This window comes from Colias croceus, chromosome 13 (assembly GCF_905220415.1).
Source record: "Colias croceus chromosome 13, ilColCroc2.1".
NCBI lineage: Eukaryota > Metazoa > Arthropoda > Insecta > Lepidoptera > Pieridae > Colias > Colias croceus.
The window spans coordinates 7,216,134-7,233,436 of record NC_059549.1 but is presented as its reverse complement, the minus strand read 5'-3'; the positions used below and the strand labels follow the sequence as shown (position 1 = coordinate 7,233,436).

At 34.2% G+C, this 17,303-nt stretch overlaps 1 protein-coding gene across 3 annotated transcripts in view; it reads right to left on the bottom strand.

The window, feature by feature from the left end:
* The window catches only part of LOC123696603 (myosin-7B), a 90,534-nt gene continuing 73,231 nt past the window's right edge, over positions 1-17,303 (bottom strand). For 2 of the 3 annotated variants that reach the window (XM_045642889.1, XM_045642891.1), the window contains 15 exons: positions 9,350-9,742; positions 8,640-9,155; positions 8,399-8,505; positions 7,557-7,689; positions 6,905-7,009; positions 6,357-6,529; positions 5,757-5,967; positions 5,118-5,327; positions 4,589-4,825; positions 4,174-4,359; positions 3,171-3,695; positions 2,378-2,578; positions 1,000-1,068; positions 780-854; positions 1-333 (listed from right to left, as the gene is read on the bottom strand). In XM_045642889.1, the coding sequence (XP_045498845.1) occupies positions 798-854; positions 1,000-1,068; positions 2,378-2,578; positions 3,171-3,695; positions 4,174-4,359; positions 4,589-4,825; positions 5,118-5,327; positions 5,757-5,967; positions 6,357-6,529; positions 6,905-7,009; positions 7,557-7,689; positions 8,399-8,505; positions 8,640-9,155; positions 9,350-9,742 (3,123 nt within the window). In that variant the 3' untranslated portion in view covers positions 1-333; positions 780-797. The remainder of the gene's footprint in view (positions 334-779; positions 855-999; positions 1,069-2,377; positions 2,579-3,170; positions 3,696-4,173; positions 4,360-4,588; positions 4,826-5,117; positions 5,328-5,756; positions 5,968-6,356; positions 6,530-6,904; positions 7,010-7,556; positions 7,690-8,398; positions 8,506-8,639; positions 9,156-9,349; positions 9,743-17,303) is intronic. The other variant, XM_045642890.1, reaches the window with a different exon arrangement.

Below are 17,303 nucleotides of genomic sequence, written 5' to 3'. Positions count from 1 at the left end.
TTATTAAATATTCATTTAATCCATCAATGAAATATCATTCGTTAAATAAAATACATAAACCAGTAATACAGTAATCGATTTGTGAGATTTTTAGTACAAATAATCGACTTCAAACTTATTTTATTATTTACACAAAAAACGAAACACAATTGGCACGGAAGAAACTCGTTTAATTCGAATTAGAAGGGTACATGTTTGTTCGATATGCTCGTCGTAATAATATTGTATATTAAGGTTATAATGTGTACCTAAGTGTTATATAATACAAAGTATATACAGGTCGCTTATGTCTAGACTAAAGAAGGCACCAGAGTGAGGTCGGTGGAGGTGAATCTGAAACAACAAAATAGTAACAATCATTATATTGTTATACTGGCTGTGCCGCGCGGTTTCACCCGCGTGGCTCCGCTCATGTTGGTCTTAGCGTGATAATATATAACTAGCCTATATTTATACTCGTGGATAATGTAGCTTTTAAAATCGGTCCAGTAGTTTATGAGCCTATTCATTACAATCAAACAAACAAAGTTTTCCTCTTTATAATATTAGTGTAGATTTATTTAAATCCGTGTATCAACAAAATCATTAAGAAATGCGATACCAAATTCAGTTCTATACATTTATACAATTTTATCAGTTATTCCATAACACAAAAATAGGAAAAGAAAATGTCTAGTCTTGAATAAAAATAAAAAATTTATTAAAATCAAGAGAATTAAAAAACTCAAAATGCAATGGGCCAAATTATAGTTTTATTTACGATATAAAAAAATACTTACATATAAATATACGTGACACTAGACGTCCGTACTCCAAACTATCGCATTTGTACCTAGTGCACAAGATGGACAATTCTAGAACAATACAAAAAAATGTTTTTATTTAAAAAATACAAAAAAGTAAAATTAAAGAATATTTTTTAATATGTCAATGTTAAGTAATGATGTAAGTATCAAAAAAAGTAATCTAGCATACCAAATCTTAAAAAAATATACTTACAACTATACTTTCTATCGCATTTGCTAGCTGTTCTTCCATAATCTTAACATCGCCATGCTCTAAAACTTCCTGAAACAGAAAACATATTTTCTTTAAATCAAGCGCTTTACTTGAAGATTATAATTATTGATTGAAAAGAGAATAAATTTATTCGTTGTTCAGTTCTCTATCAAAAATCCTTGCAAATAAATTAACCACATCACATAATCCCAATGCAACTCTTGTTGAGTAGAGTACACATACTGTGATGAGGGAGAAGACCGCACGCTTCTAATCCTACAATAACAGCGGGTACACACACCTGCCAACATATTTTGACCGCGACCACAGAACAGTAAAAACAAATAGAAGTGTGATGTGGGCGTGGCCCACGTGTCACTAGTAAGATCACCTAACTTACTCTCAGTTGTGCGCAGAAAAATATTCGAGTCGGTTGTCAGCTGTCAAACCTTTTCTCCATATTTATTGATTAATTATTAGGACGTGTTGTTTGGTATTAGAGTGCAAAAATGGTAGCAGACGAAATAATGGAGGCATTCCATACCATCGGTTAGTCTTATTATGTCCAATCAAAGGCATAGTTTACTTGTAGTGTACTGTATAACTATCGGTTTAAATGTGTGGGTTTGGCGACACTGGTTTTCATACTAATTATGACATTATAGCACTTCTATTTGTTTTTACTGTTCTATGACCGCGACGGTGGCGTGCAATGCGGCAGTCCTTGGCACTTCTACCAGCGCCGTACACAGAGTACATCATCAAGGATACCTTATGGCGCATCCACACATGCCGCCGGGTTTCAGACCGCTGAATGCAGGCCGCTGGTTTTACCGGTGGCAAATTCACTTCATTTCGAAGCTGCAAGCAAACTACTGCCGGCAACCAAAAGCCGCGCGTGCCGCAGGTAAAAGATGCAAATGTTGGCATGTGTGGATGCGCCATTACGTTACCAATCCTACTAAAACCTACACTACACGCACCTCCTGACACTCATGCTTGACAGCAGCAGCAAGCGTGTGGAGCAGTAGCACACAATCTCGCGGCCGCACACGCGCAGCTCACACTCACGAGTCCCCGCCCCGTCATTCCTTGGCGCAAGTACCCACACCATACATAGAGTATCTGATGAAAGCTACCGCGCCTTGCTACCCCTTTACCAAGAGTAACACGCTACACGCACCTCCTGACACTGCTTGACAGCAGCAGCAGCATGTGGAGCAGTAGCACACAATCTCGCGGCCGCACACGCACAGCTCACACTCGCGAGTCACGTCCCCGCTATGATTCCTTGACGCAAGTACCCACACCATACATAGAGTACATGATGGAAGACACCACGTCTTGCAACCCTTGACTAATACCTAGCTACACGCACCTCTTGACACTGTTTCACAGTAGCAGCAGCGTGTGGAGCAGCGGCACACAGTCTCGCGGCCGCACACGCACAGCTCACACTCGCGAGCCTCGCGGCCCCGCGCACAACCCCCGCGTTCCCGCGCCACCGCTCCGAGTCCTTGGCGCAAGTGCCCGCGCCGTACACGGAGTACGTCATTGAGGATACCGCACGTTGCCATTCCTTAAACGCGGTTGGTGTGAAACATAGGATTTACAAACTGCACTTTAACAATTGAACATAATGTGTATAATTATATTCATTTGGAAAAATGCCGTTTGCTAATTTAACAAATCATGCTGTCTGTATTATTTGGAAAAATTTTGATGTGTAACTACTTATGGGATTGTCCTATAAGTTTAAAAGCTCTGCCTATATCAAAGTACATATTGTTAAATGTATAAAAAAAGTTGTTTATTACCTATACTATAAAATTTCCATGTGTCTGATATAACATAGTTACAAAGTAATCGAGTTTATTCAATTGACTTCGTTAAATATTTTTTGTTACATAAAAGTGCATAATTATTATTAAACATTGTGAATGTGAATTTGGCGATATTGTGCACCAAGAAAAACGGAACGGATATGCGTTGAAATATGCAATCCCGAAATATTTTCAAACAAATAAATTAACAACAAAATTATAAAAATAGTAATATTATAACAGTTGAGATATAGATGTTAATCATTATCCCAAGACCACATTAATGACATTATTAGTTTTTGATTGGCTATCGCATTAAGTTTTAGTCACAAATATAAAGCAACTCACCTCTGTGTCAGTCTTAGCGTCAGCGTCTCCGATAGACCTTATGAGTTCTTTCGAGATCGCCATCAGAAGATAATTGGTAATCTTTGCCTTTGATTCTTCCGTGATTTCACCGTTAACCGGGACAATCTCCTTACATAGTCTAGCCAAGTCGTCATCGACGGTATTGTGTATTCTATCAAACAGGTCTTCTATTAACTGGCTAACTAGTTGGCTTCTCATGGACGGACAGGAGCATCTTGCCTCTGAGGTGATGTAGCTCATGCTGTGATGCATTCTTCCGAAATCGCTCTTTGGTACGGCGTTGTATATCGAATAGCCTTCATCAACGTATTCAGTTCTGTCCGGTTTGAGATCAACTCTAGACGCGTGGTACGTCTGTCGCATGTTCTCACTCCTCATCTCCTCCAACTCTTCAGTCTTTATCGACAACTCGTGACTAATCGTCTTTAATTTCTCGTCACATTTCCGCTTGCATTGGTTCAAGGCTTTCTGCGTTAACGCTAGCTGCTTTTCCAGAGATTCCACCTGAGAAAACATATCTCCTTAGATGTTGACTTGTTCCCATGCAATATACACGTCACTGAACATGCACTTGTCTTCGTGATACGAGCGGAACGGATACGTGCAAGCGGACATGCAGCAAGCGAAAATATGTACAAATGAAAACTAATTAACCCGCAGATGTTTTGATTTATAATCATTGAGATGATCATTTAATTAATAACTCAACCAATGTTGTTACCGTTGTTTTCTTGTAGAATCAACTTTAACGGGCGGAACAAGCATATGCATACATAAATATTTACACATAAGAACAAAATAATATACTTTAAATATATACACTAACTACACACACAATAACTAACTACAGCTCGAACACACAACTAACTACAACACATTTGTATATAAAATTATTTTTCTTATAGTAAGTTATCCTTTAACCCAAAAGCCCCGAATAAGCTTTATTAGAAGCATTGCCCCCAATTAGTAAAAAAAAAAATACCTCCTCCTTAAGTTCGCTATTAGTAACTTCCAACTCTTGGTTATTCTTGCAGGCTCTAGTCAGCTCCTTTCTGATACATTCGAGGTCTCCAATAAACGTCATTTCAGTCTTTTTGGATACTTCGCGATGATTCTTCAAATCCTCATCCAGTTGTTTGTTCATTTTACGGAGGTGGTCTATTTCTTTCTGTTAATAATAAAAAAAATGTTTATACGATAGTGGTTAACTACGATACTAATATTATAATTCTGATGATAATATAGCCAAATAGCATAATTGTTTTGTTTGTTTTTAGTTTCGTATATTTTTACATCTTGTAGGTTTCATTGAAAAATTGCTATATTATGATCCCTAAAAACCATACTGAGTTTCAAAAATCTTTAATTTTCACATTAAAAATACCATCAACACTTACTTTAAACTTATTCTCGACGTTTTTAAAGGCAGCTTCCGCCTTCTTGGTCTCCGCATCGGCCTTCCCAAACAGAGCTGTTAGTTGATTATTGTGTGCTTTTAAAGCTTTAGCGTCTCTTTCTGCTTTCTCTAATGCTATTCTCATTCCAGATTCAGACTCTTCTACTTCACGTAGTTTCTTCTTTAGCGGCTCGAAACATTTCTTATATTGATCGCGTTCACTTTCTAGTTTCATTACCTGAAATTAATGTGGAAAATTTTAGGTTTTGATTCAAGTTTACATGTGCGTCTATGATAATTTAAAAATGTACTATTTTCAAGATAATCATAAAATTAATATGTCATATTTATGGCTTCATTTTTCCCGATTTTTTTTTCTGAGTGCAATAGCAAATGTATTCCCAAAATATTCTATGGACTACTGTCACCAAATTATCTTTATCAAATATCCATATTATTCTTCATTTTTTACGTTCTATGAAGATAATATATGAATATACATAATTTTATTTCTTCTCTTTATATCTTACCTTTCCTTTAAGCAGATTCTCTGTAGCATGCGATTCCTCAATCTTCTTCTTATAACCACCCTCCATTTCTGCCCACATGTCATCTGCTTGAGACAACATCTCCAAATACGCGGTCTCTCGTCTTTCTAATTCTGACACTCGGTTCTTTAGTTCTTGTTCACTCAGCAATAGTGCTCTTATTTTGCCGCTCGCGAATCCGTCCGCTGGAAGCTGTAATAAACAATATTTCATAACAAAATAATTATAAATACATATTGTACTACATATCAGTACTAGCTTACCGCCCGCGGCTTCGCCCGCTTACTCTAAAACGATTTGAGATTTAAACTATCCTATCTCTCAAGTTGGATCGAACTGCACATGGTGTGCGAATTTTATTATAATCGGTTAAGTGGTTTAGGAGTCCATTGAGGACAAACATTGTGACACGAGATTTATATATATTAAGATTACAATGAGATAGAAACAAAATGACATTATTTGCAAAGGTTTAGTTTATGCCTAAATGCAAATCATGTTTGTTGTCACAGAATTCTTCAAGTAAAAATTTAATGGCCAATTAGTATTGCTATTCATTACTTCTACATGGATATGCTTATCATAATTACTATCTTTATTGTATTTATGTATTTCTCCTACCTTCTCATCTTCTTTTTCCTGTCGTAATTTGACTTCCAGTTCTTCAACTTTTTCTTCAATTCTATCTTTCTTGATATCAGCGCCATTAACAGCGGCCGCGATTTGTCTCCTCGCCGTGTCTAGTTCTTGTTCCAACTTCTTTACTTTAGCTTCAAGGTTTTTACATACTTCATTCATCTTTTGTTCGATTTGTTTCTTCTCTGAGAGCAATCTGTAAAATTATATTTAAATCAGCATTTTATTGTTTTTATCTATTTGGATATGATTTGTATCCCGTAGTTGTCTCTAATTATATAGATTATTTTAATTAGCTTGTTTTAAATGCATACTAAAAATATTAAAGAAATATCCAGGTGTGGCTTTCATGCACTGGGCGAATGATTAATTGAGCATCCTAATCTATTCACATGGCTAGATTACATTTAAATTTGTGATAGGTACTTAATTTTTTTTCTTGTTAGCATCTACAGTATAATCATTACATGCTGTGTTAGCTCATCAATTTTATATTCAAGATTTGATACATTTACGTTCTCTCTCATTTTTTGTACAAATAGAAATTCATTTTCGACATTTTCCTTTATTTCAAGGTTATCTTACGTTGTGATCTGTTTCTCCAGTACTTTCACCCCGCCTCCCGTGGCCACTTGCATATTGTTCCAAGCAGCCACCGCGGTACAATTCCTCTCTTCAACACGACGCATCTGCTTGATTGTGGCTATCGTCTTCTTTGTGTCCTGGTCGAATGGACCCATGCGACTTATTAGCGCTCTCTGGAATTTTGGCTTTTATTAAGTTGTGATTAAGGGTGAAAATCGTTTAGTGGTTTGTTTAGATTTGTAATGGAAATGACGCAATAAATTTTGAATCTGAATTTGGTTTATTTGACGTTTTGTTTGTAATTTGTAAACAATGAGAACCTCCTCTCATTTTGAAGGCGTTTAGAAAGGAAGTCAACATTGAAAATTAAAACGCAAAATTAAGGTTTATATTTTCAAGTCTTTCAATAAAACAAACATCATTAACATGACTTATCATTAGCATAATCATTTATTGCATAATTAATTGTCATGATAGGAAGATCCAATTAGAATAAAGTTAATTAAGTTATACATATAATTAATAAGGAAACAAAGTATTTTCAATACCTGACTTCCAACATCGACAACGGCGCCAAATACACGTATGACATTCCATGCTATCAACGCAGGCACCGCTCGCTCCAAACTGCTAAGCCTTGATAGAAGTTCGTTCTGAAATTATTTTATATACAGAATAAATATACTGAAACATGAAGGACGAGATGGATAACAATATAGTTTTCAATATAATAAGGTAATATTTTTCCTCCATAAGTATTTGGGGTAGCATGACGAAACTTTTAAGAAACACATGAAATCCACGCGTTCAATATCTAGAGAATAAATGATATTCAGTTACTAAAACTTTCCTCAAACTTTTGTCTTTTCAGGATTCTCTAATTTACAGAAAAATATATATTATATAATTCGGCAGGTCCTTTGTACCAGAAATATACTTCTTGCTGTATTTAAGTAACATAAAATCACACAAAATACAAACAAACTAGCTTTTATAACCAGTTATTACTTATAAAGCTATTGCATAGCTTCTATCGCGGGCCTTGAGCGCGGGGACCGAATCGAGAAATTCCGTAACGAAAAAAACCTCACGCTCCCCACTCCGACGGGCGGAGGTGTGGCTTGAAGGCATAGCATGCAATAGCTTTACCGCGGCAGTCCCCGAGTGTCACACGTCGTTTTATTTTTATCTATAACTCACCTCTCTAGACTTCAGCGCACACTCTCTATCAGCGAGCTCCTGCAGCAAGCGCTCCGCTTGCGCGCGGGAAAACTCGCGCTGTTCCGTCATGTCTCTCAGTTGCACTGAACACAACTCGTAGTCCATTTCCAGCCTGGTGTACCAAATTATAGTTTAAAACATATAAATAATGACCACAATATATAAAATAAGAAGCATTAAAATTTAAAAGAGCAGAAAAAATAAAGACAAAAAAAACAATAAACATTAGAACTTTTGAAATCTGAAATCTGAAAATCAATAAAAACCACCTATAAATTAAAGCAGCAAGAACGTACTCCACAATTAAAAAGTTTCTGTAAATTATAAACTTTTAGTTTTCACGGCGAAGAGCCGGAAATAATAATAACGAAAATTCATCTTTTAAAAAACAAACCGGGTCTACATGAGAAAATAGCCTTTTAACAAAAAAAAGGAAATCAAAATATTCCTCTTCCGCATTAATAGTATTAGTGTGGGCGATATTGCATTGTAAGCAGATAATTTATTGAGTTTACCTGTCTGAAGAAAATAATGAAGATACAAAAATGTTTCATAATATTGTAGAAATAAATCAAGAAATAAATGAAAACTAAACGTAAACAATGTTCAATATCATCATTACCAAGGCTAAGTTCAAGAGAAATAGGAATTTGGACACGGTCGAATGGGAGACTTACTTAAAGCGTAAAAGATGAATAAATTTTAAGTAAAACAATGTCAAAGGCGACCTCTAGAATCTAGATAAGTTGTATGATGGAAAATATTTAAAGAACAATACAAAAAGGACTCTGAATTAAATATATTGAAAGAATTGTACTTACTGTTGCCAATGTAGTCGAGTGTCATTTTCAATTTCTTCTAATTCACAACATTCCTCTTCAAGCCTTTCGTATTTGTCCTGAAGTTCACTTAATTGCGTTTCCAATTCCTATAAAAATCCATCAAATTAATATAAAATTATATTAACAACATTAATGCATAATAAACATAAAATTGTCAAATTAATTTCTCCTCAAATTTATATTTTATTACAGTCTTACAAATCAATTGTAAATTACTCACTTGTATCCTATTCTCAAGTAAGAACTCCTTTTGCAAGCGTTGCGCTAATTTAGACTCCTTAACATCCTGTGCCGCTTCGTATATCGATATCTTCCCTTCCAAGAACTTGAGCCTCCTCTCGTAATACTGTTTGTGTTTCTTCCCTAACTTCACACACTTACATTCTAAACAATCAACTTCATCTTTCGAGCTAAGCGTTTTATTCCTACTCTGCTTCTCTAACTTCTCCCTTATACTATTCAGTCGTTGTATTTCAGTGTTCAATTCACCGCTGCATTCAAAGCTATCGTTAAGGTCGGTTTGAGTCTCTTTGCACTCAGTTTCGACGCCCTCAAATATACCGCTCTCTTGCAATATGTTATTTGGTTTTCTTTCCTCGCAAAGACTCTCGAGTGATTCGGATTTGTATCCTTTCTGCTGGTACGGTGTGACGGTCGCGATTGCTTTGTGAGTTTTGTGCGATAGTATGTCGGTTTCCGTTCGTAATCTCAAATCACATATTCTTTTCGGTTTTGCCTGCAATTAATTTAAATATTAATAAATCATCTAAACATTTTGGGAAATATATATTTTTATTACATGTTGTTTCGTTATTTATGACAAGGAATCGTGAAGTGATTGATTGATCTACAATATTGACAGTTTCAAATATTTTATTTTAAATTGTTACACACAGAAAAGGTTTGACTCTATCAACATAAATAACTAACCTGAAAGCATTCGTCTTCGCTAACAGAACTGCTTAGCGCTTGATAATTGTACAACATCATCAAAACTTGTTCCAAGCAGCTCCTGTCGTCCACCGAGGCAGCATTCAATATCATCTGCTCCAGATGTTCCTTCACTGGATTGCTCTTCAACGAATCACTGGTTTCGGAATTCCTGTCCAAAATATCTGCCATGACTTGCGCTTTAGCGAAATCTTCTTTGAATTCATCGTGCGGAGTATTGAGCTGCCTTCGGGGATTGCAAGGACTGCTTGGCGTGTGTGGGGACTTGTATCCGGAGTCCATTCGCTTTAGTTCCGGTGATGCCGAGTCCTTAATTCGGGAGCCTGGGGACACGCAGCCCGAATCCGAGTCTGTTAGGTTGTCCCTAGCACCCTGCAAATATATTTAAAATAAATTATAAAACTAACAACTTTAATAATATTATCTTCGTGGCATTTCATTCAAAATATAAAAAAATATTGCGAGTTGCGAGGTGCGTAAATAATATGCTAAGTGATGTATTAAAGTCGACAACAACAGCTTGACTGTGACCTGATTTGATAATAATTGGATTTAGAGATCAAGATGTTTTATGTTACTACTATCGCATAATTTTATGTAATAGAATTATTTTATGTTCTCATATAAATCATGTCATTAGTTTAATTTAAAATTATTTAAATGGTTCCAACTCCTTATCTTAATAAAAGGCATACATAAATAACGAGATTTATTTGTTTAAACTTTGGCAACATGATTTGCGTGGGCTATAAACTCTTACTACTTATGGACAGTCCCACTACCTACTGTTGTTCCCATTTTAGTAATACAGAGCAATGATATGAAGTAATGTGTTATGCTAATTTAACAAACTGACAAATGTTTCACAAAGCTTGTTCTTATGGACAATACAGGTTTGATAGAGATCAGTTGTTACCGTATTTGTGGCATACATAATCAAGAGCTTAACCACAATTGATCTTAAGCCGTGAAATCGTCTGAAATTTTGATATAGCTAACTAATTAACTTGGCGGATCTAACTGGTGGTTACTTATTGTGGTTTACTTTCAATTATTATGAAGAAATTTAGAAGATTAATATTGTTACAGATAAATTCGTAGCAAGCGTACCAGAAAAAGTAGGTTACGTATTGTATTTTATGAAGCATTTTCAAGAGAAGAATTTGAACAGGAACTAAAGAAATACCAATATCGTGACCACTAAAGATAATCATTGTAATTTACTCTTTGATTTCAAAACAGCACCATTAAAAACAAACCGAGCCACCAACGCGAAATGCATTGCGTACTCGTTAAACAAACACATACAGGCAGTTAATACGGGCGATAAATCAAAATTAAATAGAGCTAAACTAGACATGGTTACATAAACGATATAGGTCACTACGATTCACTGATGCTTTGCTACTTAGAGAAGAACAGATTGCCTCATATGGTTTCACATTTGATACGCATTGCGCTTCCAACCGGTACAAATATAATTTAATTGCTTTACTAGCGGAAATAGGAAACGGTAGCAAACCGAACTGGTCGAACTGACGTCAGGAGATTAGAAACCTAAAAAAGATTCTGTTCTAACTTTTTTTCATTAATAGGCCGTTAAAAGACCGTTCACCAAATTGACAATCTCGTAATCTTATTGGCCTGGATCTGGAAGTCGTAATTTTAACAATCAGTCTAAAGACATAAAAATTAATATGATTTAAATTATGTCACAACAGATCTCTTATGCGTTCACAATCAATGCCGACATGGCAGGAAGCTGTTAAATATAATGCCTCTTTCCGGCTCAGTCTCAAGAGAAAATATTATTTAAACTTGTGAGCATACTGAACCATTAAAATGCAATTAAACAAATAAACAGTATTTACTATAAGCTCTATCATCAAGTCTAGATTCTGGCTTGTAACTAAATTATTATGAAATTAATACTAAATATGACGAGAGCAAATATTTATTCATACAAAATTCATTATAATTAAACTATAAAGATTCCTGCATAAACTAATTTAGTAATTTGTATAACTTGTTTTTATGGCTCTACATATCTTTTATCTTTATTTGTAATATCTAGACAATTTAAACATGTATTTTCATAAGAGACATTAGACATTTTACTTTGTATTTATATAATATCGCATATAATATCAAGGCGCAGGAGATTTATTATCACAATCGGATAAAGAATAATGTGCTAACGAGATAAACTACAGCCTTGAAGCAAATATCCTTTCCTTTTCATTGGAATCTTACATTCCAGGCATTATTTAGCCTCCATTCTCGTAAAAACATTGCGTTAGTCACTTGTTTGTTTAACACATTATTGTCTAGGTTATGTTGCATGCATTGCTACCTCCGAATTATTACAAAATATAACAAAAAAGAAGGAAAGTTGATTTTCTCTATGAAAAAATTGATGAAAAACAAGGCATGTATGTAAATATGGCATAAATTTGAATGTTGATATCATCCTCATTTTACTTTTAACTGGTTGCTTATCGTAACTGAGTTTTCTTTCGAGTTAATTGTAAATTATGCATAACAGATAATAATATGAGCACTGTAACTACCAGCTGCCAGTATTCATAATTACCCATACTAACGGTAGGCATTGTTCATTATTCTACATTCACATAATATTGTCTAATCATGTATTATTAGCATTTGCGTAATAGCAAGTAATAGTTCAGACTTGGACTTTGAAGTTACGATAAAAACAAACTAGTATTTGGGTGGTTATGGAAATTTCGACAAACAAAAAATGTGACTATTAAAACATTCATATTACTAAATTACATCATAGTTGCGAATCGATTAATTATGAAACATACCTAATAAGTAATAGGTATATGAAATATCTCTTTATTCTTATATCATGAAAAACGTTGTATCTTTGTATTCAATATTAATTTCCAAAAACTCAGCTCTCATAACAAACATTGCATGCATTTAACAAAAATAAGTCACGAAAAGAACTGTGAGGCTCGATAGATTTGCAAGTCAATACAATAGCACTAAGGTTCCGTATAAGGCTATGAATTTGTAACAGGAAATAGATGACGAATAGCTTTATTGTCGTTATACACTGCTAATAAAATGACTGTTATATTAAAAGATAACTTTTAACCATATGATTTTCGGAAGACTTACTAATGTATATTTTATATTAGGTGAGTCCTAATTGCTAGTGATTTCATGTATTTAGAATCAGGCGCGGTCCCAGGGGGGTGGTCACGGGGGACATGACCCCCCCCCAAAATCGTACTCGATAAAATAGAAAAAAATTCTTATACTGTACAATATATAAAAAACTGGTGCAAATCGGAGTCACTCGCACATCTAAAGTTCTGTTTAAACCTGTTTTTAATCCCTTGCAAATGTTGAAATTTGCGAAAATTTGCAGCTAACGGCTTCCGACTCGCACTTGGCCGGTTTTTTTATAATATATTGTACAGTATAAGAATTTTTTTCTATTTTATCGAGTACGATTTTCTCAAGTTTTTGCTTATCACTTCTTCTTCACTTGAATACGATATTTGGCGAGTACGGTTGGGGGGGGGGGATTCCATACCTTTCCAGCTGCGTGTCCCCCCCCCCCCCAAAATGTCAGGCTGGGACCGCGCCTGGGGCCATAGCCAAACGGCAAAACGCCAAGGAATAGAATACGCTATCGATAGAAATTGACATAAGCGTATGATGTTTTGCATAAGGATTCGGTCACCCTACCAACGACAACGACGACCACGAACAAAATTTTCATCCAGTCGCAATTAAATAAAATTGTGCAAAACACAATTAAAAATGAAATTTAAGAATTTCCTGTCGTATTGGTGTTTGGAAAAAAAAAATTTGAGATCAATGGATAAACAAACAGGTTTTTCATAGAAACGGTGGCTCCTAGAAAAAAATGTATTTAACCTTTTTTATAGATAATTAGATTATATACAATTTTGGTTTAGGTGATTGTATGATAAACTTACCGTCTCGGCGAAAATCGCAAAAAACCCTATTTCTTTTTATTAATTGACCTCGAATTTTTTTATTCCTGCGTACCAGAATGACGGGAGATTTTAATATTGATTTTGAACAAATTTCGGCAAGATTGGAACTTTGGTCGTGGTCGTCTGCATCGTTGGTAGTGTGATCGAACCATTACCAAAATGTCATGAGCTTATGTCAATAATTAGCGTTTCTATTCCATGGCGTTACGTACGTTTGTCTAAGGCCCCTGGGGCCTTAGCCAAACGGCAAAACGCCAAGGAATAGAATACGCTATCGATAGAAATTGACATAAGCGTATGATGTTTTGCATAAGGATTCGGTCACCCTACCAACGACAACGACGACCACGGACAAAATTTTCATCCAGTCGCAATTAAATAAAATTGTGCAAAACACAATTAAAAATGAAATTTAAGAATTTCCTGTCGTATTGGTGTTTGGAAAAAAAAAATTTGAGATCAATGGATAAACAAACAGGTTTTTCATAGAAACGGTGGCTCCTAGAAAAAAATGTATTTAACCTTTTTTATAGATAATTAGATTATATACAATTTTGGTTCAGGTGATTGTATGATAAACTTACCGTCTCGGCGAAAATCGCAAAAAACCCTATTTCTTTTTATTAATTGACTTCGAATTTTTTTATTCCTGAGTACCAGAATGACGGGAGATTTTAATATTGATTTTGAACAAATTTCGGCAAGATTGGAACTTTGGTCGTGGTCGTCTGCGTCGTTGGTAGTGTGATCGAACCATTACCAAAATGTCATGAGCTTATGTCAATAATTAGCGTTAGCAGTTTCTATTCCATGGCGTTACGTACGTTTGTCTAAGGCCCCTGTTTAGAATACGCATAAAACATATTCGATATGAACGATAATTATATTTTAATTACATATTTAATCGATGAACATTAAGACCATGCATTTAGGCCATATTATTGCGTTGCTTCATATGATTAGCATGTTATTATTTTTGAAAATATTACAAAAAGTGACGATTCTTATACCTTAAAAGTCACCTTGAATATAAAATCAAAAGTCATCTTCATCTTCAGTAAATATTTAAAAATGAAAGAAAAATATTGGGCCAAAGTCATTGACATACCTACCTACAATGTCGTCAATGACCAAAGTCCTAATATTTATCTGTGCCTAATATATTTTAATCTTATTAAAAACTTTTTAAATTTGCTTGTATATCCGAAAATTTGGTAGCTATTTAATCTAGACACGCGGCAGCGTGTCAAGCCGAGTTCAAGCGAAGAGAACTGGCGAGCAGCAGCCGTGTGTATATTTACACGAACCATTTCGAGCCACTTTTCACCCCCTTATAACTCGAAAACTATTTAAGTTATATAAACCAAATTTGGTACATATCAAGAGGACCTCAAGATAAACAAGAACCTTAAATTTCATAAATACAGATTAAACGGTTGCGTAGATATTAATATCCAAAAATCGCAATTTTTAAGACTGACTGACTTATAGACATATACAAAACCTAACCCACTTCCAGATGACCTAGAAAATTCAAATTTTGTAATCAACTAGGTAATAGTGAGTGTACAAAGGAAAAAATCAGAAAATACTGAATTTATTTGTATTTAATTTTTTTTTCAATAACATAAATTTTGTTTGTATGGAAAAATGGAAAAGTTTAAAAAAAAAGAAAATAGTATATTCACCTTACTAGTCTTAAAAAATAGATCAAAACTAATCAGTGGCCGAAAAAAATTTTGAAATCCATCAATAAATGACTGAGAAATAGATTATTGAAGTTTACATATTTTAGGACGAAACATCTGTAGATTCGAAGCGCCTCTGACATCACACTCACTCGCGCTAGTATCGCTAGGGCGGATTACTTCGATTGCATGATTTCTTTATTCAAAACTGTTATTAAACGTAAAATAAAAGAAAATTGTAATAAAAATATTGCCTTTATTGCTCATACAGTTAAAAATAATATATAATTTTACATATTCACATTTATTTATGAGTGTTTAGTTTAGTTTTAATTTCAGTGTAAATAAATAAATAAATAAATAAAATCTTTATTTTGCTTTAAACATGGTTTTCAATGGTGATACAATTATATTAATAAAGCACAAACATGTTTAGCCAATACAAGCATGCAAAAATAATTACCATAAATGGTGTAATGGAAGAAGGCTTCGTCGAAGGTCGAAATGATTTAATTTGCGTAATATTAATATGAGTGAAACATCTTTAGGCGCGTTTAGAGTAAAATTTCAAGATCGCGTCATGGCAATACCGTAACGTCATGGAGTAAGGCGACGATTCTTCTACAACGATCTTTGCATCTTGGTAATAGTGTGTGTACAAATTCACGCTGGATGTTTAGAAAATCATGTAATCTTTTAAACAGAAAACGAGTTTAAAAAAATTAACTGCGTTAAAAACAACCGACTTCAAAAACGGAAAAGTAAAAAATAAAAAAGATTTGATATTATAAATTACTACATATTATTTAGATGTGCTATTTATTAAATAGGTTTGATGTCGGTGCACGGGCTTAATACTAAGTGCTTAGTGTTTGGCACCGACTTCAAACCTATTTAATAAATAGCACATCTAAATAATATGTAGTAATTAATAATATCAAATCTTTTTTATTTTTTACTTTTCCGTTTTTGAAGTCGGTTGTTTTTAACGCAGTTAATTTTATTTAATACTTTTTAGTGTAATTTTCAACACGAATCAAACGAGCCCAAACTCGATAAAGTTGAGTCAATATATTACTGAGTTCCTATGGCCACCTTCCGATTCCATCATCAAATCAGCTCTATATCATGATAATGTTTCATCGCTATCCAATTTACATACGTATACAAAATTTCAGCTCAATCGGTTACCGGGAAGTGAATCAAAGTTACTTGCTACATTCCAATTAAGTCATCGAGTACAGACAAAAATGCTCATAAAATAAAAACTACTGGGCCTAGCCGAATAAAATTTTTATGGGACCAATTAGACACCATCCCGCATCGAACAAAAAAAGAATCACGTAAATCGGTTCAGAAACCTCGGAGTAATCGGTGTACATACATAAAAAAAAATATACCGGCCGAATTGATAACCTCCTCCTTTTTTTTGAAGTCGGTTAAAAATTGCAGATAATGACGGGGCAATGTGCGCTGACATTCATAACATACAAGAAAATATAGAAAATACTAAACAAACCATACAGAGAAACCGCAAGAAAAAAAAAATCGTATATAAAAAGTATTATATTTATAAAGTAAATCAAATTTGCAGAGTAATTTTCTGTACAAAAAGTAATGATATCCCACCAAAAACATAAATGTAAAAATTGGAGCCGAGTTCAATCGTTGACTTAATTTGCCAAAAAAAGAAATGAGATCTAAATGTGTGCCAAGTTCTGCAGACAGTCCAGAAATTTATTTACAAAGATGTATTAAGTTCTTAGGTTGACTGAAAACTCAATTGTTTTATTTTCCCTTAGAGAACAATGTTTATTCCAAAATATAACTTTTTTAATTTGAATAATATAATTATTTTCACAAAGCAAACAACTAATGACCTATTGAACCCCATAATTTGATGAGGCTAGTTTTACATACTGTTTATATTTTGTGAGGTTCTAAAAACTAGCCTCATCAAATTATGGGGTTCAATAGGTCATTAGTTGTTTGCTTTGTGAAAATAATTATATTATTCAAATTAAAAAAGTTATATTTTGGAATAAACATTGTTCTCTAAGGGAAAATAAAACAATTGAGTTTTCAGTCAACCTAAGAACTTAATACATCTTTGTAAATAAATTTCTGGACTGTCTGCAGAACTTGGCACACATTTAGATCTCATTTCTTTTTTTGGCAAATTAAGTCAACGATTGAACTCGGCTCCAATTTTTACATTTATGTTTTTGGTGGGATATCTTAAAC